Below are 26,848 nucleotides of genomic sequence, written 5' to 3'. Positions count from 1 at the left end.
TTGGGCCTATTTTCTCATTATTGGGCCGACTTGTGGTCCTGTTTCAATTTATTGGGCCAACTTATGGGCCGTTATCGGGTCGAGTTCTGGGCCTGTTTTCAAATTACTGAGCCGGTTTTCACGTTATTGGGCCAATTCTTGGGCCTCATTTAGATTATTGACCAACTGATGATCCTTTTACGTTATTGGGCCAATATCTGGGCCTGTTTCCAAACCAATGGACCAACTTTTGGGCCAGTTTTCACATTAAGAGGCCATTTTCTGGGCCAACTTTTGGGCCTGTTTCCAAAATAACAGGCTGATTTTGTACGTTTTACCAAAATACCAGGCCAACTTGGGGTCCTCATTCACGTTATTGGGTAAACTTCGGGACCAGTAAATTAAGAAAGCATGCCGAAAATTTTCAGTCCAATAATTTCATTTCTGGGCTTTTGTCTGAACACCTACGTTTTTCGAGCACACATCGTTTTAAGCCCAATAATGACATTTTGATTTCGGCAATTAAAGGCCCCAAGCACAACTGTATCAGTTTCGAATTGTAGCCATTTTGTGCAACCAGATGCTTTTGTTAGGCCTTACATTTCCTTTATGCATGTCTAAGGTCTTTCCCATTGTTCATGTTTATGCAAAAGGGCAAACACTTTTCGGGCCCTATTCAGCACGAATACTAAAATTTACGCCCACTTTTTTGTGCCAGATGAGTGACAAAAAAGAAGTAAAGCTACAGTGAATCAGAGATTAAAAAGTAAAAAAGAAAAAAAAGACAGTCCGATAAATATCCGTTCCATTGAGATATCCACTCAACTGCCCCATCAGCGAGGTTATCCAACCAGACATCTAAATCCAATCTGAATTGCAATTGATAGCATCAGAAGCTGAACCAAAAAACTGAATCAACCAGGTCAAGAAAATAATACATACCAGATCAACAAATATTGTAGCCGTCACTAGCTCCAGCTAATGTGATGGTCAAAGAATAGTCGTTCAAGTGCAGGGTATTCAATATGAAATTTGAACGGTTGGGACTCCCATATTGTGCATCTACGCAACCATTCAAATTCAAGTTGAATTCACTTCCCTGGAATAACTAAAAACTTGGACACGATAATTATGGAGCTAATGACAAAATGATATTTGTTGACCTGATTGATGAGACTACAAATATATATTAGAAGAACCATGATGGCAAAAGTTCCAGAACATAAACGCTTACAATGAATGGAAAATATTATCTCAAACAGCAGACATGACCTGGATTGAAAATGTAAAAACGCGGGTCATGATACTGGAAGGCCAAGGTAAATAGAGCATTCACAGAAAGAGGGAGGGAGGGAGGGAGGGAGGGAGAGGGCAGAGAGAGAGAGCACAAAAGCAAAGATTGACAGATAGCAAGAAAGGTAATTACAGGAGAAGAGAGAAGAAAAACAGGAAGTCCAGCATATGGATAATTGTTACAAAAGATGTGTAGAACTAGTCACAAAATTAGATGCATGAAATTCACCACAAGAGCAAAAGGCATCCATTAAGGCAAGCAATGCCAAGGTAAACAACAGGATAAGGATATGAACAGACATCAGAACCCAAGAAACAACATAACCACCCACCCTCAATACTAACATTACAACTTTCTAAAGGAAATTACTGTAATGCAATTGTTTACCAATAATTCATCACTAATACATAGCAGACAGGGTTACACAGCTGCACACTCATCAAAATTGAATAAGAATGATAAACAGACAACTGGAAACTAGAGTCTGCCAAGAAAAACAAAGATGCTTTGAAAATAATTCTAATGTGAGTACCTGTAAAGTAACAGGGATCAGTGCCCATCAATAGAATCAGCTAAATGGCATGCTTCAATGTAACAGGGATCAGTGCCACCAATCAATTGCAGAAGGAACCTTGCCCCAGCTGAAAAGTAATCATTATCATTTTAAGTTTTTGCATAAAAATGCAAAATTTTCACCCAATAATAATATTTATTAATAAAAAGAACTATACAGAAACTAGATGACAGCACAATTCAATCCTCACATTACATGTGTGTACATACTAAAATACAATAGAAATTATCACAACACCGTATGTCATCACAAAAACAAGTTTGGATCCCAGGGGAGAAACATGGATGACGACTACTATAAGCATATATCAATTTTACTAATAGAAACATGGATGACGACTACTATAAGCATATATCAATTTGACTAATAAACTTCGTAAACTAGTAATTAGGGGATCTTTTGGAATTGATATCTACCAACTCTGATACAGAAGAGAAACTTCATATACCTTGTTGTATATCTCTCTATCTCTATCATCACATGATTAGTCATATGATGAGAGAGAGGGGTATACAACCATGGATAGTTAAGTTATTGCCCAGGATTCAAAATATACAAGTAGGTAATATTAAATTTCGAATAACTTTAGAATCTATAACATCTTATTTACTCTGTGCTACCTACATATAGAAGAAAGACCGAGAGACGAAAATAGCATTAGACTGCAAACAAAGGCTTGGAGTAATCCTAGGAACAGCAGAGGGTTTTGAGTACCTCCAAGAAGACTGTCAAGTGAGGATCGGTCCTTTCTACTAATGAGTAAGTTCAAAATTTTATTGCAGTTTCTCCACCATCAGGTAAGGCTCCCTGCTCAGAAGCATACATTATAGATATCAAACGTACAATAGATATTACAAAATAAAATCTAGAAAATGAAAGTAGTCTAGGACTGCTAGCTGCAGGGCGCAAGTACCTTACATAACTCACTGTATCCTCCTTAACCAAGCTTCTTAGCTTTCACTGAAGCACCCAACCGGTTTCAAAAGTGTTGAGTACTTCAACTGCAAGAATTGCGACCATCGATATCCTTCAGTAAACATACAAAACTGATATTGATAAGTATTAATTCACTGTAAATTCAATAAACTTAACACAGGAAGGAAACCCTAAATATACCTCGTCTTTAATGTTAAACCACACATACTACAGTAAATTCGAAGTACAACATTTGCCCAATTTGATATCATGTTTTAAACTAGTCAAAATATTATAAAGAAGAAGCCATTAACAATCACAATATGCCTATAATTGGATTGGGGCTTTAGCCTCTTCCTTTTCTTCAAACAGAAATGAACAAAGATGTTGCTACTAGCTAAACGGAGAGGCTTTCTTGCTACCCCTAAAAACACATATAATATTATGAAAAAATAAAAATAAAAATTCGCATTCTCATAGGCAACACATATAGTATAGTAAGGGTTTCTAAACCGAAAAAATAAGCGTTACTTCTTTAACGCAATGCTCTAGGGTTTGGTAAACCATTCCGTCCACCGTCAACCTCGCACTCACTTTAGGATTTGAGGTCAGCAATTTTCAAGTCAGATTCTGAGGGAGGAGTTGGAATTTTTACCTTCTCCGGCGCCATAATCATCGAGCGACGTCAACTTCATCGTCGATCAAGAGGCGCGGTCTGGGCTTCTCTCTCTACGGCTCTCGCTCTCTTTCCCTAAGAGGAGGAGGGTCGTCATAGCTTTTGTTTGGGTGAAGTTAGATCTGAGTTTGCGAAATGAAATGCGCTCTCTGTCTTATTTGGGTTTTGTTGGGGTTCTCTTTCAGTGAGTGATGGGCCGTGTCTTGGCTCTCCTCTTTCACCGAACCAAACACGTAAAATATATATATATAAAAAATTAATGGCCCAACTCAGCGTTTGTGGGAGAAAAACTTCCCTGTGCCAAGCATATCAACCCAATCATATACTGACAGCTGGCAACCAATTTTGAAAAATATTTCTGCACCCATGTTGTTCCCCTTCTTTCTATGGCATCTGCCAAAAGGGAAACATTTGATTTTGATAGAACTTGAGGATCATAAAGCAACCACATATCTATACAAGCAGAAAGAAATACAATAAAGCAGGCAAGAGGGGAGCCAAAAACTGAATAGACTAAATCAGAGGGTCAGGTGTCTACCTGACTTCAAATGGGTTCAGGTGCATTTCACATAGAGGCTTAACATTCAATTGGTTTATTAAACCACCTTAGCTTAGGCCTTTACGCACTTCAAATCTGTGAAACATCCTCCATGCATATCATGTTGCTGGAAATCAACATCAGGAACATAACCTTCCTCTCTCATTTTCACCTCTAATGTTCCTAGCAATACAAAGATCTGATCAGAATCTTGGTGACGTCTATCTCCAGCTACAAAACTATGGATGTCACCCCTGACCTCAACGACACTCTGCCCGGACATCTTCTTTAACCCCTTCTCCCTTATCAAAGTTCTAAGATCCGCCACATGCTCCCATTTATTGTCCATGGCATATATATTTGAGAGCAGTATGTAATATCCTGCATGATTAGGATCTAACTGCAAAAGACTCTTTGCTGCAACCTCTCCAAGCTTGGTATTGTTATGAATCCGGCACGCACCAAGCAAGGCTCCCCAAACATGGGGCGCAGATGGGTTTGGCATACGCTCAACAATTTCCATGGCCTTGTCCAGCTCTCCTGTGCGGCCAAGAAGATCAACTATTATTCCGTAGTGCTCAGGTCCAGGCTTCAGTTGGTATTCATGCAGCATCATATTGAATATCTCGATACCTTCTTCAACCAAACCTGAATGGCTACAAGCAGATAAAACAGAGAGAAATGTTACATCATTCGGCTTAACAGCTGAGTGCTTCACCATCTTATCAAAAACTTTTAAAGCTTCTACTCCTTGTCCATGAACTCCATAACCTGCAATCATTGCGCTCCAAATAACAACATCCTTGTCCTTTATCTCTTCGAATAATCGGTTAGCAATGTCTATGCTACCACATTTTGAGTATAACTCTATGAGTGAAGCTCCAACAAAGATGCTATTCTTGAAGGCCCGTTTAATCACATAAGCATGGAGGCAAAGAGCTTGTTGAAGAATCCCTAATCCTGAACAAGCTGTAAGAAGCTTAACCATAGCAACAGCATCAGGTTGAGTTTCATCTGACAACATGTTGCGAAAGACCCCCATTGACTTGTATGCCATTCCGTTTTGAGCATACCCACTTAACAATGCAGCCCAAGAAACCACATCTTTCTTGGGCATTCTTTTGAAAAGGTCAAAAGCTTCTTGAGGTGCTAAGCACTTCATGTACATATCAATCAGAGCTGTAGCTAATGTGATATCTAACTCGAAACATTTCCTAGTAGCAAGTTCATGGATCTTCTTACCCTCTTCTAAATTACCTGCCACTGCACATGCTTGTAATGCATTAACCACAGTTACTGAATTAGGTTCAATTCCCCTATTGATCATTTCATTGAAAAGATTTAATGCTTCTAGTATAGCCCCATTGTGAGTGTAACAGGCAATCATGGAGCTCCAAGAAATAACATCTTTTTCTGGCATTTTCCTGAACAAGCTAGCTGCAGTCTTGACAGAACCTGTCTTTGCGTAGAGATTCAACAATGAATTAACTAAAGATAAATCAGAGTTGAATCCGTTCCTAATAGCAACACCATGTACACAACTTCCAAGTCTAAAATTTGATAACTGAGCACAAGCAGAAACAGCACTAACAAGGGTCACTCGGTCAGGATCAACGCGCCCCACCATCACCATTCGGGAAAAAAATTCCAACGCTTCTTCAGGATTGCCATTCTGCTCATATCCAGTAACCATAGAAGTCCACAAAAACACATCCGGTTGAGAAAATTCATTGAACACTTTTAGAGCGTCACTCATTTGTCCACATTTAGAATACAATTCAATCAATGCAGAACCCACAAACATGTCCAATGCAACTTTCTCATGTTTCTTTACAAACCCGTGTACTATTTTGCCATATGCAAGTGCCCTTAACGCAGTACAGGCCTTCAGAGCAATGGGTATTGTGAAATTATCAGGCTTTTCATCGTTGGCTCTTGAATCAGAGATCATATTGTGGAAGAGATATAAGGTCTCTTCCCATTGATTCTCTCTACAATGGCTTCTGAGCGTGGCGTTCCAGAGATAGACGGTTCTGTTTGGTGTTTCGTCGAACACCTTGCGGGCATGACCAAGTGACTCGTATTTAGCATACAAAGCGTTGAGTTTTGTGGCAAAGAAGCTGTCATGGGCAAGGCCAGCTTTAAGGGTCAGAGAGTGCAATTGTGCCACTGATTTCCCGCTGTTACATGCTTCAAACAGATTAACAAGCACTTCCCTCCCTTTCATACAGATAAGAAAATATACTTGCAGACCCACAAAAACTCACAATATGAAACGTACCTGCAGTTGACGTCTGGGCTCTGCCTAAGCAATTTGCAGGCGTTGGCTTATGATGGGTCTTAAGACCCAGATCGATTTTCGCTGGTAGTCCAAGTTGTTCAGCCCATAAGTCTCAGTGGGTCTATGTCGAACCCAATGAAAGTCTTTTATTAATCTGTTACAGTGATCACCTATGACGCGACGAGAGAGATGATCTAATTGTGCATGTATGGTTTATCAGCATGACATGTGCAATTGACCGTCGCACTATGCAACAATCTTTGAGACCATAAAAACACAGACGTCTCAATTTTGTTCAGTCTCAAATGGCACCTTCAACTTCAATAATTGAAGTTGGGAACTATATTCATTTTAGATAAATACATAAAATAAATAATGGTTGATTTGATCCATTAGTGACGACACACTTAAGAATTCTTGGAATTTTTAGTTTTTTAAGTATAAGCGATTAGAGAGATTAAAGAGCTCAACGAAGTGAAATATACCTAATTGGCGAATACTTTAAATTTTCTAATTGAAACAGTTGGATCCAACTTTCTTCTAACCCTTTCAAAACACATATTAGCTCAGTGCTTCAAGTCACAAAGAAGATCTCAATTCTTAGCCATCAATCATTCTGTGGTCAAGCTCATTGGACTTGGGCTCTCATTCTCCAGCCACCGCCCATTTTCTTATCAACAAATGGCTAGCTAGTAAAAGTAGTGTTAGGCTAGAGTCTATTTAGCTATACCTGTTCTATAGTCTATTTGGTCCCAGCAATCGTCTCCAACATTGGTTGGTCATTTTCAATTGCATGCAAAGGTTGCATACCCAAAGTTTAAAAGGTAGGCCAAAAGCTCACGTTATTTATTTTCTTTCCTTTTCTTTGTCCTTGCCCACTCGAACATGCGTCAACCCAAACCGACCTATGAAAAATCCTAATAAATCACACCTATACATATTTGTTTTGTCACAACTTAATAATATAATACTCCACCTGGCAGTGCCACGCGTTAAAATAATACACAAAACAAATAAGATAATATCAGAACCCCAAAAGTGATTTGCCTTCCTAATAAGTGGTTTGCACCTAATAATGCTCCTCCTCCTAACTTTGGCAACCAAAAAAGCTAATGCATATAGTTTTTCAACAAAAACAAAAACTTTACGGTACGTGGCAGAATAGAGAGTGAAGGTGCACGGGGAGAATCTGTGGTGCGAAACACACGAGAACTGCGAAAAGAACTGAAAGAGATGGAAGGAAGGACCAGACACCAGAGCATCCGATGATAAAAGGCGAGGCACACTTGGTTTTCTTTGGTTGGATATCCTTCTCTTCACTCTCTTTCTCTTTTTCTTTCCCTCAGATATAAAATCATTCATTTTCGTTCATTTTATTATATCGTATCTATGGCCATGTGACATTGCAGCAAAGATTTTCTACGAACCCAACACACAGTTGGGCTTACTTCTTCTTCTGCTTCAAACTCAGAAGCCGGTAATATTCCATATAAAATAGCAATCAACGTAAGCTAACCCATCTCTTGTTACGCTTGTTCATTCTGGTTCTTCATTGTTTTTCTTGGAAAGATTTTGTCTTTCTTACATTGTTCTCTGTTCTGGTTGTCAAAGACTAATCTTGATGTATCCTTTTATTTTGGGTTTCTGTAAGAGAGAGGTTTAGGCTTAGAACGATGCCGTTGAATATAGTACATGATGGTAATGGATTTTCCCGAATCATACTCACGGAGCCAACTGGGTCTTCAGCAGAGGTTGGTTGGTTTCAATCAATTATTATGTTCTCTCTGTTTTGCTGCCCCAGCACTCGTAATTTTCCCTGTTCATTTTGGCAGATTATAGATTTGATAGCCTAAAGTTGAAATTTTTATCATTGGTCCGTGATATAGAAGTAAAAGGGGTGTCAAATTAATGAACAAGAGTATTTTAATTGGGGTGTTTATCAGATATTCTCAGTTTTCTTCTCTGCAAAGTGTGATGACCAACTGTTTGATATCGAATGGTTTGCAGGTGCTTCTGTATGGTGGGCAGGTTGTTTCGTGGAAGAACGAAAGACGAGAAGAACTGCTCTTTATGAGTAGCAAGGTACAAACAACTCAAAATTTCCTCACAAATATGTTTGTTTGAGACTGTTTCAATTTAAGGACTAAAGTAGCCCTTGTAAAAGTTAATTTCATAGTCAAGGCAACAACGCTAACCATTCCTTTTGTTCCTGTGCAGGCTATTTGGAAACCACCTAAAGCCATCAGGGGAGGCATACCTGTCTGCTTTCCACAGGTTGGACAGTGAGAAACTACTACAAGCATGTTGAGATTCTGTTCTTGTTCTGATTGAGCATTCTGTATGCTGCTTCTTGCAGTTTGGAAATCTTGGTTCACTGGAGCAGCATGGATTCGCAAGGAACAGATTGTGGTCACTAGATAATGACCCCTCACCTTTGCCTCCAACTAACAATCAGTCATCAGTGGATTTGATCTTGAAGTCTGCTGAAGAGGATCTGAAGACCTGGCCACGTAGGTATGCTCTCAGAACCCTGATCATTTAATTAGATATGATTTACGCAGAAGTGCATCATCACTTCTCTAATCATGTGAATCCTTTTTCTGGTGGATTGTTTAAGCTTTGAGTTGCGGCTTCGTATTTCTCTCAGTGCTGGCAAGCTCACTTTGATTCCCCGCGTTAGAAATATGGATAGCAAGGCGTTCTCCTTTACCTTTGCTCTGAGTAACTACTTGTCTGTATCTGATATCAGGTGAGCCTTGTAAAAATAGAAGTTATTGCTTAACTACCTTTGTAGGTCTAAGATTGAATTTTGCAAGGTTCCTCAAAGTACTGTTCATCTTATAAAAAAACATACTTGTATGTTGAGTCTGTATTTTATTTTTATTAGTAGCTGAGCTTGGAAGAAATTGCATGTTATGCTTTTCAGAGAGGTTGCATGATGCTGTTTAATTTGCAGTGAAGTGCGTGTTGAGGGCTTGGAGACACTTGATTATTTCGACAATCTAGCGCGTAGAGAAAGGTTCACGGAGCAGGCAGATGCTATTACCTTTGATGGCGAGGTTCCTCTATTTTCTTTTGTTTTAATTCTAAAAGCAGCATATTTATGAATTGGTGGCAACTCAATAAGTTATGTGTTTCTGTTTTCTCAATTTTTTGTTCCTCTTCAGGTCAACAGAGTGTATTTGGACACCCCAACTAAGATAGCCATGATAGACCATGAGAAGAAGAGAACGTTTGTTCTGCGGAAGGATGGCATGCCAGATGCAGGTTCTTATGATCTTTGATTATTGTTATAAATTATTACTTTTCCGTTTTGTTTAAATGATAGTTTCTCACTTTTATGCTGGAAAATCGTGTGATTTGCAGTTGTCTGGAACCCTTGGGACAAAAAGACCAAGACTGTCCCTGATTTGGGGGTTGAGGACTACAAAACCATGTTATGTGTAGACTCTGCAGCCATCGAAACCCCAATTGTATTGAAGCCTTTCGAAGAGTGGAAAGGCCGTCAAGAACTCTCTACTGTTTCATCAAGCTATTGCAGTGGGCAGTTGGATCCTCGCAAGGTGCTTCATGGCTTTCACTAACCAATTATGTGGAGTAAATGGAGGTCTTATTGTAATTTATGTAAGTTGCCTTATTTCATGGACCAGAAACATCCTCTTGGTTTGTTCATGTATTATCCTTGTTGATGTACTTTAGGTTTTCTTGGAGCAAGACAGAACTAGCTGCATGTAAAATGTGAGAATATCATTGCAGGGTATCATTGTCACAAATTGGCAACAGGGATTTTTTCCTTTATGTTGCCGCTGGCGGTTAAAGAATATGTGATTTGTATTAAAATGTTGCCAAGTGAATGAGATTCGTGGTGACCGTAGTTTCTTTTTATTTCATTTATCTTTATTTTCCTCTCCAGGAACCATAAACAAAAACAAGAGGAATATGAACTCAAAACACTTTAGTTCTATGAAAGAAACAATAATACATTCTCTTTGCTTCCCTTATTGAGTAATTTCTCAGTCACTAGGTGGTAGACTTCTATATGTTTTTTGTGCTTAGAAGAGTGAAGGCAGGGACATTCCGAACTTCTCCTTGGTATCCTTGTCCAAGGGATCGTCTCCCAGATACATGTTCACATAGGCCCTGCACAAGAGTTCACTCTCAACCTTGCTGACCACCTCACCAATCACTGCACCCAAAAGCACGCAGCTTTTTGTTAATGTTGTGTTCATCTCAAGTGTGTAGATAACAATTTTAATACATATCAGTGTCTTTGAATTATCACCTTTGGTTTGGAGAATGTTTCCCAGAAGCCGAGAAATCTCAATCACAGAACCAGAGGTTAGCTTAATGTCATCTGATGCTTGTCCCATTACCCTATGAGCAACGGATTAAAACAGAGTTTGAGATAGCATTTACTGATACCTGAGTAGTGGAAATGTAAATGTAGTGATAAGTAAGGGTTGGTACTATACTTATTTGCGAGTGCCTCCTCCTTCTTGCCACCAGTAAGTTTCTTGATTGATGCTCCAAGACCTTCATCAAAATTCTTTCTTACCATGTTCATGGTGAGGCTGGAAAATACGATCACTAACCTGACCATCATCTCAGCATCACTGTCAATCACCAACTGATACATTTCCTTTGTGGGTTTTGCTGGGGCCTTCCCAATTTTCAACTTGAGAAGTTCTCTCAGCTTCTCATTGTCTGCATAAATCCCTGCAAATTGGAGAATGGAAATGGAGAGTAAATTTTGAATTGGAGCTATGTAAGTCTTTGAATTAAGAAATTATACCGAATCCATAATTCTTGATGCCCATACCAAGCATGGATTTCTTCCTCAGACCAACACAACTCAACTGTTTCCCATCATCCAGTTTAAATGGAAAGGAGACCCCAGTCTTCGGGTTCATATCAACTGCCACCTCCTCCTCCTGTCCGGTTGCTACCTAGCTCACACTGTTGGGCTCTTCAACAGCCTTCCCGCCATTCTCACACTTGCCGTTATCCTTCACGATGGACTCACCGTTGGAGGAGATGGATTCAGTGCCATTTACCTTGTCTATTTTAGGTTCAGTCTCAACCATCTCAGCCTTGGCAGTGACATCCCCAAGACCAACAATAGCTGCCATTCTTCAACTGAATGAGTTGTACCTTGCACAAGAAGGAAACTAAGAAGAGAGGGAGTTTCTTGGTTTGCAAATTTGTAGTGAATGTAGTCAGTACTCAGTAGGGCTGGCTTTATATAGCAAGTAACTGATAGTGTTGGGAAATCCCTCCTTAATGGAGGAAGGCTCATTGTTGGTAATTCTTAAACCGTCATGGGAAAAATTTATTGCAGGTGGTTGTTTGCTGGCAAGTGTATTTTGGTTCTTCTGGGCGTGTTTTTAATTTCAGTCGGCTCAAATGAGCAAGGGTCATGCATATAAAGAGCTGTTTTGGCTTATTTTGAGGTAATGAAGAATTGTTCCTCCATCAGATTGAGCCTTTGCAGCTGCTGTTTTGGCATAGCAGAACTACGTTAAATTTGTCTGTCTTTCATGATCTGCTTGTTTACTTATTGCTAATTGCTTGATCTTTTATTTTCTGCGCTTCCATCCCCTGTCCCAACATTTTTTATTTTTTTATTTTTAAAAGGCATTGAATTTTGGTTCTATATCTCATTGTCTTGCGTTGGTTTTAACAACAGATAAATTGGACCAATCAGTCAACGTTTAACCATGGAGGCTGGAACTTCCATTTTGAATTGTCTCCTTTACAATTCTTCTCTCGCGCACCCCCAAGAATTTGCAATGATCCAATTATTGATACTTATTTTGACACGTGGGCTATACAAATAGTATAGCTGTGCGGATATAAGCGGTTTTTTTCCTTTTTTAAAAAAAGTTGTATAGCCGAACGGCTATAATCGGTTTCATTAATGATTCAAACAATAATTTAGCCGAGCGGCTATACTGATTGTGACACGTGGCCCGTATTGGCTAGGCAGGTCCCCTATAGTATAGCCGCGGCGATATTCGTTTTTTATTCTATGGTATAGCCGCTCGGCTATAATGGCCGCGCAAATGCTGTGGATTTTTTTAAATACAGCCGCGCGGCTATACTCGGGTTTCCCTATTTTTTAAATAGTATAGCCGCCGGCTATACTCGGTTTTATCAATGATTCCAAAAAATTGTATAGCCACCCGGCTATTCTTATTTTGACACGTGGGCGCCTTATCTCTAGGCGAGTCCTTTTTTTTAATATAAATAGTATAGCCGCTCGGCTACACTCAGGTTTTTTCTTTCTACTACCATGGGATTGGCTGGATGAGATTGATGGAGAATTGATGGAGAATCCGAACTAGGCAACTTTGACCATTGATAGAGGATTCCATCATGAAGCTGCTGAAATCCCAAAGACAACATCCCAGGTTACGAAACCATCGAGCCCCTAAAACCATACTGCAAACTTCCAGAGGAAGAACATGGAAATCAGCCTGAATTAGTAGTCTTGTAGAGTAATCAGCAACCCTGAGAACCGTCTTGTGCAAGTGAGCTTAGTTTCATTAGCCACCATGAGCTCAGAACAATCTTCCTCAAGTGTATGGCAAAAGAGTCTACGTAAAGTTATGAATGCTGGCCAAATTGATCACCACTGTAACTGGATTTATTTGATTTTTAATAACAAGGGCCATAGTTTTGTGGCATCATAAATCCAGTGAGGGTGTGCAAAGAGACTTCCAATTGTTCTGCATCTTCAGGTTCCTCATGTATTTTCACTGAATTTCCATACACTCGTTATGAATTGATCACAGAATTGTAATTGATATCGGACAAAAGTCATTTTGCACCATAAACCTCTCCAATCATAATAACAATGCCATATCATTCTCATTGGTCGTGGTTTAGAAGCAGATGTGGGTCAAGGAGTTTAGGTGTAAAGAAAGTAACTGGGCAATAGTGGTGACCTCAAAACAGAAAAAAAGAAAAGAAAAAAAACTAGTATAATACCTGCAAAGAGCTTTCATTTCATCCTTCCACCCACATTCTATTAGCCTTTCCCTCAGAAGCTCCAGTAATCTCTCTCAATCAACTGAAAATTCAACCAACAACCGGAAAACGCTAAGCTAACTCAGCAAACAAAGGAGAAAGGAATAATCTCAGACTTTCAGTAAAAAAGATGGAAAAAAACAATACCTCGATGTTTATAAGCTCTTGAAGAGTGCGGACGATTCACCGATTTCCTCCTTTTTTTTTAAGAACAAAAAAAATGAGGAAATTCATTAAATTCTATTAAAAATCCAGTCTTTTAACACACTATGCAAAAGAAAACATCCAAAGAACATAGCTGACTGTTGTAAACCTTAACATAATATTCATTAAATTAGTTAGCTTAGGTTGGGTTAGGGAACTAACATGGGTTTATCAATGTAAACAAAACCCAAGCTAGCTTAGGTTAGGGAACTAACATGGCTGTATCTATCACGGACCCAGAAATCTACGACTTTGTTCGAACACTCTGCGACTTGAAGAGGAAAGTAGATTGATCATGAAGATCAATTGATGATCATGAAACTGGTTGAGCACTGTAATTAAACGACGTCGTCTCCGGTGGTGAAACGGAGTAGGTTAAATTGGGCAGCTTCAGCCCACTTTTTTTTTTTCGGACTGTAAGGTCCAACCAGATGGATTGGTTTGGGCCGATATATTTGCTCTTTTTGGGCCTTATGAGTTATTGTCCTCTTTGCCCCTACCCGCTACGAAAAAATACCAACTCCGGTCAACTGAAAGCAAAATGGCGCCAAACGGTCACCTATTAAGAACGGCTGTGGACACAAACGTACAAACGCTTGAGGGCTGGAGGACGCATGTTCAGTCAAATTACACCTAATAAGCAGAAAATGGAGTTTAGGCTTTAATATTATACGCCTCTACTGTTACTCAGTTCAGAGGCTCTGTGTGCTTCCATGGCTTCCGTGTGCCTGACGCAGAACCCTAATTCTATCAGTTTTAGCTCCATAGCTTCCGATCATTTGAGGTTTGGTTCACCTACTTTTGAATTCGGCTCCGTCAAGAAGTATCGGAGAGATAGAGCTGTCTTCTGCAGAGCTTCCTCGGTTGTCTTTCGCAACCTCGATGCCGATGACTTTCGGCACCCTCTCGATAAACAGGTGTGATTAGTTGTTTACTCTGTGAGGAATAATATTTTGTATGGTTAGTGGCGTTTGTTTCTCTAGAGAAATAAGAAAATACTGTGAAAACAAAAGCCACAGCTTAACAGCCTAAGTCAGTTGATTCAAGTCCTTATTGACTCACTCTCAGTTTTCCTCTACAGAAAGTAGAAATGTTAACTATGCATAATTCTTGCTGTTGCTAATTAATTTGTATTTGGACTAGCTATTTGGCAGTGTTCGAAAAATCGGCCTAGGCGCTAGGCGGCGTCCCCTTTTTTTTTTTGTTTTTCTCTTCTTCCTGACTTTAAAGAAAACCACGCTGCCTCTTTCTCCTCTGAGAGTGACGAGGATATTGAGTTTTGAGTCCGATACCGAGAGAGTCTTGGAGGGATATGTAGACTGAGAGGCTTCGCCTTTCATTTCAAGTATTTTTCTTTGGCAGTGTTCGAAAAATCGGCCTAGGCGGCGTCCCCCTTTTTTTTTTTTTTTTTTTTTCTCTTCTTCCTGACTTCAAAGAAAACCACGCTGCCTCTTTCTCCTCTGAGAGTGACGAAGATATTGAGTTTTGAGTCCGATACCGAGAAAGTCTTGGAGGGATACCCTAGGCGGCGTCCTTTTTTTCCTTTTTTTTTTACCCTGACTTTAAAGAAAACCTTGCTGCCTCTCTCTCCTCTGAGAGTGACGAGGATATTGAGTTTTGAGTCCGATACCGAGAGAGTCTTGGAGGGATATGTAGACTGAAAGGCTTCGCCTTTCCTTTCAAGTATTTTTCTTTGGCAGTGTTCGAAAAATCGGCCTATAGGCGGCGTCCTTTTTTTTTTAAATATTTTTTTTTCCCTGACTTTAAAGAAAACCATGCTGCCTCTCTCTCCTCTGAGAGTGAGGAGGATGTTGATTTTGAGTCCGATACCGAGAGAGTCTTGGAGGGATATGTAGAGGAGGAAGAGTTAGACTGAGAGGCTTAGCCTTTCATTTCAAGTTTTTTTCTTTGTAGTACTATTATATGCTTTATGCTTAACTTTTTTCCCATGTTTTTTTTATTATCAATTATGGTACTTTATAATTTATATATCCTTTTATTTTGCATGATTTTGGTATAAATTTGTAATTTATAATACAAAATAATTATATTAAAAAATGGCCTAGCGATTTTTCGAACATTGCTATTTGGTAATATTTCTTCTATGCACGTAATGCTTTCTATATGCTTGGATTTTATTTCCTCATCACGCAGAACACGCTGATTTTGAGGACGATTCCAGGATTGAATGAGCTTGGAAAGATTCTTCTAGGTAATAGGCCTCTAATTTGGTGTACAATTAAACTCAGGATCCGTTGCAGAGCAAGTCATGCTTCTTGAGAATATTGGAACATCCCTTCTTGTTTCTAAAGATCAGGTTAGTTCAGTTTATCATCTCTTGCCAGTGGAAAACTTGTCTTTGGGAAAAGCAAAAAAGAAAAGCTTATGCAATAATTTTGTATTATTTTTGTTTTATCAGCTTTCTGGTCTACATCCATTGATGGTTGAGGCCGCGGAAATCCTCAATATTGATGCTCCTGATCTATATGTTCGTCAAAGTCCTGTACCAAATGCATATACTTTAGCAATAAGTGGTAAAAAGCCATTTGTTGTTGTTCATACTAGCCTTGTGGAGCTTTTGACTTGAGAAGAGTTACAGGTGATCAATTTTCTCTTTGATGTTGATTGCTCACCCCGTATTTTGTATTTTCATCCTTACTTTCTCTCAGTTCTCAGTCAAGTTTTTCTGCTGATGTTTTTGTATTTTCGAAGTTGGCTTTGATGTTCATTCATAAATTAGTTTCATATCTGTTTCTCTCTGGGTTTTTTCCCTGCAGACAGCATACGTATATAATAATTGGACACGAGTGTGTGCTTAAATACATGCATTATCTAGGGTCGGTAATAAGATTGGAATATTACCACATTCTATCTGTCTATCTGTTCGCGCATAAACACTCAATACACACACTGTATGTAACCCACACTTGTGCATGTGTTTTTGTGTGTGTGCATGCGCACGGGGGGAGGGGAGTAGGTGCGAATCATGTGCTTGTTAGATCTTGTAGGAGTACTGTCTAATATCCGCTGTTTAACTTGAAATTAGGCTGTTTTGGCTCATGAGTTGGGTCATCTCAAATGCGACCACGGTGTATGGCTAACATTTGCAAATATTCTTACCCTTGGAGCTTATACCATACCTGATAAGGTGCCTGATACTTTTATCCTTAGTTAAGGTAATTTGATTACTTTTGTTGTATTTGATTGTGTTAATTGAGCGCCATTTGCCTTTATTGTCATAGTCATAGTTGATCCATAATAATTTGCATCCCCTAAGAGTCTTCCTGAAGAGATGCATAGGTATTGTTTTGAATACTTGTGTTATTCATAGGGCTTGGTGGGATGATTGCTCAGAGTTTAGAAGAACAGTTATTTCGTTGGCTTCGAGCAGCAGAGCTAACTTGTGATCGTGCAGCCCTTCTTGTTGCACAAGACCCAAAGGTGTACAACCTCATGTAGTGCCCACAAGAGGTGGTCATCTCTGTTCTAATGAAATTAGCTGGGGGCTGCCCTTCTCTGGCTGATCAACTAAATGTGGATGCATTTTTGGAACAAGCTCGCTCCTGTGACAAAGCTTCGTCAAGCGCAGTAGGGTGGTATATAAGGTACGTGGCAGCATACGTATAACACCCTTTGTTTGGTTATGCACATCCTAGGGTTGCCTGTTTTAACTCACGCTATCCAGAAATGCTCAAACGAGGCAACTTTCACATCCTCTGCCCGTTTTACGTGCTCGTGAAATTGATGAATGGTCAAGAAGTCAAGACTACACAACTCTTCTGAAACATGCAACACAGATCACTGGTGCAAAGAAAGTTTTAACAACACCAGATAGTCAAAATCCAAAGCACTGTGAAAAGGTATCACCTCCTTTCTATGTTTCATTTATAAGTGTACTTTCGAAGATGTAGTCTCACAGAATTATACTCTTTTTATTGCGTATAATTTTTCCTTAGGAAACCTGTGCTTATTTTACACAGAAGAAAAATCATTGCTCTTTATCCACGGTCTTATGGAACAAAGAATAGGCTTGACTGATTGACTTCCTGGTCTCTGTTAGCAACTATCCTACCCATTCATGATGGGTAGGATAGTTGCTCCTTCTGTAAGTCTAAATAGATATAACATGTAAAACACTAACTAACCTGTATCAGACATGTTGAACAAGATGAAGGTCAAAACTGAACTTGAGAAACAGAGACTTTCTACTAGAAGCCGAGAACTCTTTCAGCAGTAATTCTTAATGGGGTGAATATCTGTATGTTTGTTTTTTTTTTTTTGTGTGTCTCGGCTCTAGAAGGAGCCTCCTGTTTATATGCATATCTCTAGTAGTTTTGCCCATCAAGAAACTCCTAGAGATAACCTCAATGCTTATAGGATTAGGTAATCTTAATCCTTGAAGTAGGAATCCTTAAGCCTGTGTATATATCTAGAACACTTACATTAGGCTGCCATATATGATAGGAATAGACTTTCTGATAAACCATGAGTTCTTAGGAATCCTTATTCGATTAGAAGATCACTTCTGTGGTTTAAGACAGTAAACCATCTTACAGAAGAAACTAAGAAGAGAGGGAGTTTCTTGGTTTGCAAATTTGTAGTGAATGTAGTCAGTACTCAGTAGGGCTGGCTTTATATAGCAAGTAACTGATAGTGTTGGGAAATCCCTCCTTAATGGAGGAAGGCTCATTGTTGGTAATTCTTAAATCGTCATGGGAAAAATTTATTGCAGGTGGTTGTTTGCTGGCAAGTGTATTTTGGTTCTTCTGGGCGTGTTTTTAATTTCAGTCGGCTCAAATGAGCAAGGGTCATGCATATAAAGAGCTGTTTTGGCTTATTTTGAGGTAATGAAGAATTGTTCCTCCATCAGATTGAGCCTTTGCAGCTGCTGTTTTGGCATAGCAGAACTACGTTAAATTTGTCTGTCTTTCATGATCTGCTTGTTTACTTATTGCTAATTGCTTGATCTTTTTTTTTTTCTGCGCTTCCATTCCCATGTCCCAACATTTTTATTTTTTTTATTTTTTAAAGGCATTGAATTTTGGTTCTATATCTCATTGTCTTGCGTTGGTTTTAACAACAGATAAATTGGACCAATCAGTCAACGTTTAACCATGGAGGCTGGAACTTCCATTTTGAATTGTCTCCTTTACAATTCTTCTCTCGCGCACCCCCAAGAATTTGCAATGATCCAATTATTGATACTTATTTTGACACGTGGGCTATACAAATAGTATAGCTGTGCGGATATACGCGGTTTTTTCCTTTTTTTCAAAAAAGTTGTATAGCCGAACGGCTATACTCGGTTTCATTAATGATTCAAAAATAGTTTAGCCGCTCGGCTATACCTTTTTTGGCGGGTTATTTTTTAATTGTATAGCCGGTCGGCTATACTCGGTTTTTTAAAGTATAGCCGCGCGGCTATACAATTTTGACATGTGGCCACCCTTATGCTGTGGATACGTACAGCCGAGCGGCTATACTTGGTGTTGCCTATTTTTTAAAAATAGTATAGCCGCCCGGCGAAGTGGGTTTTAAATATTCTAAAAGTAGTATGTAAATAGTATAGCCGAAAAATAGTTTAGCCGCTCGGCTATACGTTTTTTGGCTGGGTTATTTTTTAATTGTATAGCCGGACGGCTATACTCGGTTTTTTCAAGTATAGCCGCTCGGCTATACAATTTTGACATGTGGCCACACTTATGCTGTGGATACGTACAGCCGCGCGGCTATACTTGGTGTTGCCTATTTTTTAAAAATAGTATAGCCGCCCGGCGATAGTGGGTTTTATTAATGATTCTAAAAGTAGTATGTAAATAGTATAGCCGAAAAATAGTTTAGCCGCTCGGCTATATCTTTTTTGGCGGGTTATTTTTTAATTGTATAGTCCGGTCGGCTATACTCGGTTTTTTAAAAGTATAGCCGCGCGGCTATACAATTTTGACATGTGGCAACCCTTATGCTGTGGATACGTACAGCCGCGCGGCTATACTTGGTGTTGCCTATTTTTAAAAAATAGCCGCCCGGCGATATATTAATGATTCCCGCGCGGCTATACACTGTGAGATTGATGTAGAATCCGAACTGCTTTCTAATTCGGCCGGGCCTGTGACTGCCTTCACCTGATTTTTTAGGCCCATTAAACACAGGCCTTTTTCTTTTTTGGTCAGAAAACACAGGCCTTGACTTGTTGAATCGGCCTTTATGAGCCCAGAAGAAAGCGCGAAACCATAATTTGCAGAAGGGTTTTTGCGAAAGAAGGAGAAGAAACGAGGAAGAAGGGTTTGAGGCGCAACAGAAGCAATGAATGATAATGAATCAAGCAAAAAGCGGAAACGGGCGAGGCGTCGCGACAGAGCTCAGAATGAAAAGCTTAGGCTTTCTAGTGAAAAGGAAAGTGCTTCCGCCGCTGAAAGAATCGATGAAGACGAAGAAGAAAGTACAAAAGCTTCTGCTTCTGCTAAGCGCATAAAATCGCAGGGACAACTCTCAGACTCCTCTAGCTTTCTCGCTAAGGTCTGTATCTTTACTAAAAGGAATTAAATTGTAAAAATAATTTTTATTGTGTGTTTTATATTCTATTTAGTTTCTTTGATGTTAATGGGAAATGATAAATTATTGAGTGGAGTGGTGGGTTTGGTATGCAGATGAAAGCGAAGCTGTCAGGAGGGCATTTCAGGATGATCAACGAGAAGCTCTACACTTGCACGTAAATTAATACTCCCTACTTGTCTGGTCCTTTTTATCTTTAGAATTCTGATTTGAAGCCTTGTCTACTGAAACCAAATAGGTGCTTAGCTCAGTTTAGTAGATGTCTCATCGTTCATTATGATTTCTAACTTATAACCATTGTCATTGTTTTTCAGCAGATTAACGAAACATAAGGCTGTGATTAGATTGTCGAATGCTATCGAAATTTCACATTGAGTGTGTGTGTATATAAATATATATATTTTAGTGTATCCCACATTTCTTAGATCAATGAATGTTTGGCTTAATTCCATTGAATGAAAAAATTTCACCTTTGCGGACTTCAATATAATTTGAACAAAACATGATGTTATTTTCCCTATTTTTAGTGGAAAAGAGGCGCTTGAGTATTTCAATGACGATCCAACATTGTTTGATACTGTAAGATTTCTTCTAAATAAAGAACTCATTTTGAGCTTCTGTCTTCCTTCTGGGTTTCATACTTTTATTTTCAACCCCCACATTTACTGTGCATTCTCTCATATATGGGATGATGAAATTTGCCTAAAGATTTCACGTGCTTATCTACTTGCTTGGCCAGTACCATACAGGATATCAAGAGCAAATGTCACATTGGCCTGAGCTTCCAGTTAATATAATCATAAAATGGCTAAAAGATCACAGTCCTTCTCTGGTCGTGGCTGATTTTGGATGTGGTGAGAGTCCCTATTTTAACTGTTACAGTGAAGTTTACTGATTGTTTATTTAGTGTCACATGTCAACTCTTTGTAGACATTCATTTGGTAGCTACATTTAGTAATTTTTTGCGTTGTATTCCAGGGGATGCACGCCTTGCAAAAAATGTGAAGAATAAAGTCTTTTCCTTTGATCTCATCTCCAAGGATCCTTCAGTAATTTCCTGTGACATGTCAAATGTATGTGCTTTCTTTTGAGCTTTAAGTTGAATGATACGTTTTTTTATACTTTTGCATTAATTATAAAAGGTTTTCTGGCTCCTAGACTATTTTCATATGACAGTATTTCTAGGGTCAAAACAACCAAGCTGCGTTTTTTAATATCTAAGTGAAATTATGGTTTAAACTTATCCATCAATTACTTGCAGACTCCGCTTGGCTCTTCATCTGTAGATGTTGCTGTCTTCTGCCTTTCATTGATGGGGACTAATTTCCCAAGTTACCTCCGTGAAGCACACAGAACTCTTAAGCCACGGTCTGCTGCACACTATATTCTTTTTTGAACTTTTGATTCTCTTGTCCTACTGATATTCTGGCCCAACTGATTGGTTGTTTTCCATAGTGGTTGGCTTTTGATAGCAGAAGTGAAGAGTAGATTTGATTCAACAACTGGAGGAGCCGACCCAAAGACATTTACAAAAGCCGTCTGTGATCTAGGATTTACCTCTGTGTCAAAGGTATCCTTTTATGCTCCTCTCATTCGGATGGGTCAATAAATTTTGTTTCTGCTAATCAATGTGTATTGTTTGCAGGATTTCTCAAACAAGATGTTTATATTGTTTTACTTCAAGAAAAAGGTTAGATTTTGGTAGAACAAATGAAGTCCTACAATTTGTACCTCAATTATATGTTTCTAAATAAGTCCCATAAGGTTGAATTTTTATTAGTAATCTATACATCTTTTCTTATCTAGGAGGAGCAAAGTTCAAAGAAAAAGGAGGTTGAGTGGCCTGAGCTGAAACCTTGTTTATATAAGCGCCGTTGAGATGGAAGGCTACATGTTTGTGCTAAGTCAGTTCATGGTCCTTGTTGCTTACTTTTTTGGTTGAAGATGAAGTTGTAAACCGGTTGGCATGTACTGTAGAATTTGATGATTCTTTTAGCCAGCTTTAGTTTCTAAGAGCTGATGAAGATACTGCTATTTGTTTGATTTTGTGTTTTTCCTTTCAACAATTCTGTAATAGAGGTTACTACAAAACCTCTTTGAAGACGATGTCACATGGTCATGTATTTGCAACTCTCTGTCAACACTCAGCCGATACTTTCTCTGTGTTTCCTTGGTTTAAGATGTTCTGTTCCCTTGCTTTGCCCCTTTAAGATAGATAATACAACCAAGTCAAATGCTTCGTATTTGCATTTAGGTAATTTGTTGTGATATGTGCTTTCATTTCTACATATCGCTTACAGGTCTATATGATGATGACAATCATGATGTCGATGTTGAAAATAATATTTCAGTTTATTTTCTTCATTAATATATATTTTTTAATTTTGGTTAATTTATAAAAGCAGTGATGATGCCATTATTGTACATTGATTTATTTTGTTACATCGGAGGAAAGAAACCCCGGATTTCAATTATGGTTGCCAAGCAGGGGGAAGGTGGAGGGACAAACCACTGTGCTAATCCTACTCGACATTGTACATCGATTTTTGATTTGTTCAAGTTTCATAAACTTTTCATCGTAATAATGATGAAACGGAGAGCTCGAAAAAATCTTTGCTATTGTGGCTGTGGCACCATACGATTCAATATGATATGATTGTGTTTTTATTTTATTTTTATGGCAAATATGATATGATTGTTGGGACCAAAAAATTCACGTCTGTTGCCTTAACTTATTAACCCTAAACCCTATCATGTTGTCGTCTTCAAGTTTCAGAAACGCCAAAATAAGTATTACTCTCCAATAAGACATTGGTAAGCCTTAAATTATTGTGAAGAGCTTTGGCTAGTAGCTACCGAAGGGTACTTTCTAGAAGCAGGTGTATTATTATATTGTATTATTTCCTAATCATTCTTAATCCTCAAATCAAATGGCATGCACACGAAAACCTTCATCAACTTTATTTACTTTACTTGCATGTTGACAATATATTAATCAATCCATGAATTAACATAATCTTCTTTCCTTTACTCGCATCTCTTTCATCTTGATTCATTCATAGTGTATAATTTATTATTATTATTATTATTTTATTTCTTTTAAAAAAGAAGAAAAAAGAGGAAGAAAAGGAAGCACACTATTCTCCTCCGACAGAGACATAAGTTTATCTCAGGATCGAGAAGACAGGACGGTAAATTCCATACGCGGAGAAGACTAATAAATTAATCTCAACCCTACTTACCTGCCATCCATCCACCATCACCTTCTTCACCAAACTTCCAAATCTCAACCTCAACCTCAACCTCAACCCGAGTCTTTCAGTTTCAGCCCTTCTCTCCTCTCCTCTGCTCTGAAAGTCTATTTGCTTTGCTACTTTGCCATCCTTGTTTCTTTGCCAGTTTCCCAGTTCCCCAAAATAATAAATATGATCCCCTCTACTGACAGAGCTCCCATCAATCTTCATTTTTAAATTCTTGGGTTGTTGGTGGGTGCCTCTGGGTTTTTATTCTTTGCCTCCCAAACAAAGGCAGGCATTAGATTTTGTTGGATTGGATCTACAAGCGTGATTTTGGGGATGGGTCTCTTTTCTGAAACCTGCTATTATGGCCTATCCCTACACAACAGAACCAAGCATGTCCTTTTGTTATAGTTTTATCATCTAACTCTCTTTATCTTTCTCCCACTTCAATCATAGAAAGTATACTTATTTTAATACTTTTTGTTTTTTTTTTTTCCATTTTTAAGCTGACCAAAGCTTCCACCTTTACTTCAAATGTAGGAGACAAACAGAAAAAAAAAGGGTATGCTTTGTTTTGGTTAGTCAGTATATGCAGTTGGTTCAGCTCTTGTTTTCAAGAATTTAGAGAGAAAATATGGGATCTGGTAATGGGGTTTATTCAGTTGGGGATTTCAATTTGGATGCCAAGTGGCTGATCGATCCAAAGCATCTTTTTGTTGGCCCGAGGATTGGGGAGGGCGCGCATGCCAAAGTGTACGAAGGAAAGTAAGTCAACCTCAGTACTACTAGTCTGTGTTTGCGTCTAGATTCTCATCTTTCAAGTTCAGCTCAGCCATTGATTATCTAGTAGATGAATTTTCTTTTTGGTTCACATACACAAAGTTTAGATCCTGAGCAAATATAAAATGCAAAATTGATTGGAGTTCAAAAGTTATATGATACCCCATCCACCAGGTCCACCACCACCACTGAGTGCAATTGATCAGCCTGCTCAGATTCATAAACCCAAATGTTTCTCCAATTCCCAAAGCTCAGTTCTACGGTTGTACCTCTTCTCACTTCTGTTTTGTGGGATGGGGAGTGGTGAGTGGGGTTAGAACATAATTAAAGATCAAAACTTTGCATTCTCATCTTTCTTAATCCCAGCTTTAGTGTCCTGCAATTACGGGATATTTGTCGTGTTCGAAAAATCGGCCTAGGCGCTAGGCGGGAGGAAACCGCCACGATTTACCCCTAATCGTTAGGGGTAGGCGCCTAGGCGGGTCAGGTCCTTTTTTATATATTTTTTTTTTCCTGGGCGCCGATTAATGTATTGGATGTACAGCCGTTTTTTAGTGTTGAATTACAGTGATGATGTTCTGTTGTGATCTTAATCTGCTGGTTTGTTGTTGTTATTTGTTCCAGATATAAGAATCAAACTGTTGCTGTAAAAATTGTTCATAGAGGAGAAACTCCAGAGGAGATTGCCAAGAGAGAATCACGGTTTGCAAGAGAAGTGGCAATGCTGTCCAAAGTGCAGCACAAAAATTTAGTGAAGGTCGTCTAATTTTCAATAAGTACTTCTGCATGATAAATTGCCATATTTGCAATATCTGATGGGGCTTCTGTAACTGCGTATTACCAGTTCATTGGTGCCTGCAAAGAACCTGTCATGGTCATAGTGACTGAGCTTCTTCTGGGCGGGACTTTGCGCAAATACTTGTTCAGTATGCGGCCAAGGTGCTTGGACATATGCGTGGCAGTTGGGTTTGCACTTGATATTGCCCGTGCTATGGAATGCTTACACTGCCATGGAATCATTCACCGGGACCTGAAACCTGGTATATGGTTAGGTTCATTGTTTAACATAGTAAGCTTTAACTGTAAGAAGGTTTAGTGAAGTCCATTCTGAGCATGTCTGAAGGATTATTTTATTTAGCATTAGGTAGCTGATAATTTGGTATTCAACATAATTGAAGACTTCTTGCTTGTGTACCAGAATTAACTTCAGGGTGATCAAAGCAATTGCTTTGTTTCTCCTAATTCTTATTTATTTGGCTTTTCCAACATCCCTGGGTAAATTCTGACTTCCCAGGCACATAGTTAGTTGCGATGCAGCTAATGCTAATGTTTAAATGTGTGGATGGCCTTAGGGAAACGGATAGAGACATGTAACTATTGGCAGGGCAAAATTAATTCCTGAAAGCTGTGTTTGTTCCACAATCTCAAACTTTTGTACTGTCCTTTTCCCAGAGAATTTGATCTTGACCGCAGACCATAAAACAGTTAAACTTGCGGATTTTGGCTTAGCAAGAGAAGAGTCGTTGACAGAGATGATGACCGCCGAAACTGGGACATATCGGTGGATGGCTCCTGAGGTACAGTATTTTATCATTTTAAAGTTCAAAATTTGTTTCTTATGTATGTGTGTTGCAAGTGTGTCTTTTGTATCAGAAAACTAATTATCCCCCTTTCTATTTGGTGGTAGCTTTACAGCACAGTTACATTACGACATGGAGAGAAGAAGCATTACAATCATAAGGTGGATGCTTACAGCTTTGCAATTGTATTGTGGGAACTCATCCATAATAAGCTGCCTTTTGAAGGCATGTCGAATCTACAGGCGGCATATGCAGCTGCTTTTAAGGTAATAAAATCGTCTTATTCATAACTTAGTGCTTCTTTGACATCATAATCTGAGGTTATACTTATTGTCTCAGAATGTGAGGCCCAGTGCTGAAAACCTTCCTGAGGATTTGGCTTTGATCGTAACTTCATGTTGGAAAGAGGATCCAAATGATCGGCCCAACTTTACCCAAATTATACAGATGCTGCTGCATTATCTCTCTACTATTTCAGCACCGGAACCTGCTATCCCCCAACGGATATTCAGATCCGAGAACGCTGTACTGCCACCAGAATCGCCTGGTACTAGTTCTTTGATGACTACGCACGATGACTCGGGTGAAACCCCTAAAATTGACGTGGAAGAGAAGCCTAAAGGTTTTTCCTTCTGCTTTAGCCAGTGTTATTGATCCTCTAAAGCCATAATCTTGGCTTTGGAGGTTTCCCATATTACTCTTAGGAAAGCTCAATAAAATCATGCCCTTAAATATTACTAAACTACTAGTCTTAGGGGGTTAGTTTGCCAAAGGAAGCTGCCTTGCCCTACCATCTGATGTTAGTGTCAAATTGTTGGGATAGGCCTTGACTTTAGTTTGGTCTGAAGGAGATGAAATCAAAAGGAATTTAGAGTTCTGGAGTTGGGGTTGCTGTGATGTAGTGACATTGTAAAAAGGAGGGGTTCATCCAAAAGCCTTTGCTCCTATTCAAGAAATCTCTTTTGAGCATATCATAATCTCAATCTCTACGACCGTTGACATTTAAACTCTGTAACAAATAATGTATTTGTTGCCCTTTCTTTTTCTTAGCAGTCTAATAAAGTTGATTGTTTCTGGATGTAAGATATCTTCATGTCGAAATGATTGTGTGAGATATTTGTGTTGAAATGATTATGTGAGATCTTTGTGTTGAAATTGTTTTGTTTCACACCTAAACAAATTGATATTTTAATATCATTTTATGAAG

At 38.9% G+C, this 26,848-nt stretch overlaps 5 protein-coding genes, 1 long non-coding RNA gene and 1 pseudogene across 36 annotated transcripts; 4 read left to right on the top strand and 3 right to left on the bottom strand.

Annotated features, from left to right (window-relative positions):
- Positions 1–545: 545 nt before the first annotated feature.
- Positions 546–6,397, bottom strand: LOC103329793 (Tetratricopeptide repeat (TPR)-like superfamily protein). 26 transcript variants are annotated; one of them, XM_089051077.1, is made up of 7 exons: positions 3,977–6,397; positions 3,418–3,831; positions 2,761–2,874; positions 2,562–2,654; positions 1,806–1,914; positions 922–1,251; positions 546–848 (listed from the first exon to the last, which is right to left on the bottom strand). In XM_089051077.1, exon 1 carries the CDS (start codon positions 6,201–6,203, stop codon positions 4,050–4,052), a length of 2,154 nt encoding a protein of 717 aa, XP_088907203.1. In that variant the 5' UTR covers positions 6,204–6,397; the 3' UTR covers positions 546–848; positions 922–1,251; positions 1,806–1,914; positions 2,562–2,654; positions 2,761–2,874; positions 3,418–3,831; positions 3,977–4,049. The 26 variants fall into 26 exon arrangements, with proteins under 26 accessions (XP_088907203.1, XP_088907204.1, XP_088907207.1 ...); XM_089051078.1 differs by having other exon boundaries at positions 546–1,041; positions 1,214–1,251; XM_089051081.1 differs by having other exon boundaries at positions 546–888; positions 1,214–1,251.
- A 1,156-nt stretch (positions 6,398–7,553) lies between these two features.
- On the top strand, positions 7,554–10,142 carry LOC103329791 (putative glucose-6-phosphate 1-epimerase). Of its 4 annotated transcripts, none has more exons than XM_008232304.2 (9): positions 7,554–7,763; positions 7,909–8,008; positions 8,265–8,339; positions 8,475–8,531; positions 8,614–8,771; positions 8,875–9,006; positions 9,214–9,316; positions 9,425–9,524; positions 9,624–10,142. In XM_008232304.2, the coding sequence occupies exons 2-9, from the start codon at positions 7,931–7,933 to the stop codon at positions 9,839–9,841; spliced, it is 921 nt and encodes a 306-aa protein (XP_008230526.1). In that variant the 5' UTR covers positions 7,554–7,763; positions 7,909–7,930; the 3' UTR covers positions 9,842–10,142. The 4 variants fall into 4 exon arrangements, with proteins under 4 accessions (XP_008230526.1, XP_088907012.1, XP_088907013.1 ...); XM_089050886.1 differs by having other exon boundaries at positions 7,593–7,734; XM_089050887.1 differs by having other exon boundaries at positions 7,618–7,730.
- A 17-nt stretch (positions 10,143–10,159) lies between these two features.
- On the bottom strand, positions 10,160–11,386 carry LOC103330159 (chalcone isomerase-like protein 1). Its single transcript, XM_089050483.1, has 5 exons — positions 11,312–11,386; positions 11,050–11,203; positions 10,730–10,973; positions 10,540–10,631; positions 10,160–10,443 (listed from the first exon to the last, which is right to left on the bottom strand). The coding sequence occupies exons 1-5, from the start codon at positions 11,384–11,386 to the stop codon at positions 10,310–10,312; spliced, it is 699 nt and encodes a 232-aa protein (XP_088906609.1). The 3' UTR covers positions 10,160–10,309.
- Positions 11,387–13,033: 1,647 nt separating this feature from the next.
- LOC107880991 (uncharacterized) lies at positions 13,034–13,785 on the bottom strand. Its single transcript, XR_001677698.2, has 3 exons — positions 13,706–13,785; positions 13,434–13,483; positions 13,034–13,329 (listed from the first exon to the last, which is right to left on the bottom strand). It is a non-coding gene; the product is annotated as an uncharacterized LOC107880991 (long non-coding RNA).
- A 400-nt stretch (positions 13,786–14,185) lies between these two features.
- On the top strand, positions 14,186–18,744 carry LOC103330157 (plastoglobule-localized metallopeptidase 48, chloroplastic-like; annotated as a pseudogene). Its single transcript, XR_016125809.1, has 9 exons — positions 14,186–14,407; positions 15,645–15,702; positions 15,740–15,807; positions 15,910–16,089; positions 16,537–16,631; positions 16,820–16,931; positions 16,962–17,095; positions 17,176–17,350; positions 18,574–18,744. The product of XR_016125809.1 is annotated as a plastoglobule-localized metallopeptidase 48, chloroplastic-like (transcript).
- A 969-nt stretch (positions 18,745–19,713) lies between these two features.
- Positions 19,714–22,300, top strand: LOC103329790 (S-adenosyl-L-methionine-dependent methyltransferases superfamily protein). Its single transcript, XM_089050979.1, has 9 exons — positions 19,714–20,006; positions 20,138–20,199; positions 20,570–20,621; positions 20,782–20,896; positions 21,021–21,115; positions 21,304–21,410; positions 21,498–21,612; positions 21,688–21,732; positions 21,849–22,300. The coding sequence occupies exons 1-9, from the start codon at positions 19,794–19,796 to the stop codon at positions 21,918–21,920; spliced, it is 876 nt and encodes a 291-aa protein (XP_088907105.1). The 5' UTR covers positions 19,714–19,793; the 3' UTR covers positions 21,921–22,300.
- Positions 22,301–23,264: 964 nt separating this feature from the next.
- Positions 23,265–26,724, top strand: LOC103329789 (serine/threonine-protein kinase STY13-like). Of its 2 annotated transcripts, none has more exons than XM_008232301.3 (6): positions 23,265–24,046; positions 24,686–24,818; positions 24,906–25,101; positions 25,514–25,638; positions 25,749–25,907; positions 25,981–26,724. In XM_008232301.3, exons 1-6 carry the CDS (start codon positions 23,916–23,918, stop codon positions 26,293–26,295), a joined length of 1,059 nt encoding a protein of 352 aa, XP_008230523.2. In that variant the 5' UTR covers positions 23,265–23,915; the 3' UTR covers positions 26,296–26,724. The 2 variants fall into 2 exon arrangements, with proteins under 2 accessions (XP_008230523.2, XP_088906143.1); XM_089050017.1 differs by lacking the exon at positions 23,265–24,046 and adding an exon at positions 24,081–24,543.
- The last annotated feature ends 124 nt before the right edge of the window (positions 26,725–26,848 follow it).

The sequence above is a fragment of the Prunus mume genome, linkage group LG4 (assembly GCF_029339155.1).
Source record: "Prunus mume cultivar Tortuosa linkage group LG4, ASM2933915v1, whole genome shotgun sequence".
NCBI classification, from domain to species: Eukaryota; Viridiplantae; Streptophyta; class Magnoliopsida; order Rosales; family Rosaceae; genus Prunus; species Prunus mume.
This window is presented reverse-complemented; position numbering and strand designations above follow the sequence as displayed.

What these genes read in the sequence shown, in the direction of transcription:
- LOC103329793 (XM_089051085.1), bottom strand. Translation starts at nt 6,203, where the DNA reads ATGAAAGGGAGGGAAGTGCTTGTTAATCTGTTTGAAGCATGTAACAGC.
- LOC103329791 (XM_008232304.2), top strand. Translation starts at nt 7,931, where the DNA reads ATGCCGTTGAATATAGTACATGATGGTAATGGATTTTCCCGAATCATA. An exon ending in CTGAAGACCTGGCCACGTAG is followed by an intron (nt 8,772 to 8,874) that starts GTATGCTCTCAG and finishes GGATTGTTTAAG; the next exon opens with CTTTGAGTTGCGGCTTCGTA. An exon ending in TTGTCTGTATCTGATATCAG is followed by an intron (nt 9,007 to 9,213) that starts GTGAGCCTTGTA and finishes TTTAATTTGCAG; the next exon opens with TGAAGTGCGTGTTGAGGGCT.
- LOC103330159 (XM_089050483.1), bottom strand. Translation starts at nt 11,386, where the DNA reads ATGGCAGCTATTGTTGGTCTTGGGGATGTCACTGCCAAGGCTGAGATG. An exon ending in CATCAAGAATTATGGATTCG is followed by an intron (nt 10,974 to 11,049) that starts GTATAATTTCTT and finishes TCCAATTTGCAG; the next exon opens with GGATTTATGCAGACAATGAG. An exon ending in GAGGAGGCACTCGCAAATAA is followed by an intron (nt 10,632 to 10,729) that starts GTATAGTACCAA and finishes CGTTGCTCATAG; the next exon opens with GGTAATGGGACAAGCATCAG.
- LOC103329790 (XM_089050979.1), top strand. Translation starts at nt 19,794, where the DNA reads ATGAATGATAATGAATCAAGCAAAAAGCGGAAACGGGCGAGGCGTCGC. An exon ending in CCTCTAGCTTTCTCGCTAAG is followed by an intron (nt 20,007 to 20,137) that starts GTCTGTATCTTT and finishes TTTGGTATGCAG; the next exon opens with ATGAAAGCGAAGCTGTCAGG. An exon ending in CGTGGCTGATTTTGGATGTG is followed by an intron (nt 20,897 to 21,020) that starts GTGAGAGTCCCT and finishes GTTGTATTCCAG; the next exon opens with GGGATGCACGCCTTGCAAAA.
- LOC103329789 (XM_008232301.3), top strand. Translation starts at nt 23,916, where the DNA reads ATGGGATCTGGTAATGGGGTTTATTCAGTTGGGGATTTCAATTTGGAT. An exon ending in GCCAAAGTGTACGAAGGAAA is followed by an intron (nt 24,047 to 24,685) that starts GTAAGTCAACCT and finishes TATTTGTTCCAG; the next exon opens with ATATAAGAATCAAACTGTTG. An exon ending in AGCACAAAAATTTAGTGAAG is followed by an intron (nt 24,819 to 24,905) that starts GTCGTCTAATTT and finishes GCGTATTACCAG; the next exon opens with TTCATTGGTGCCTGCAAAGA.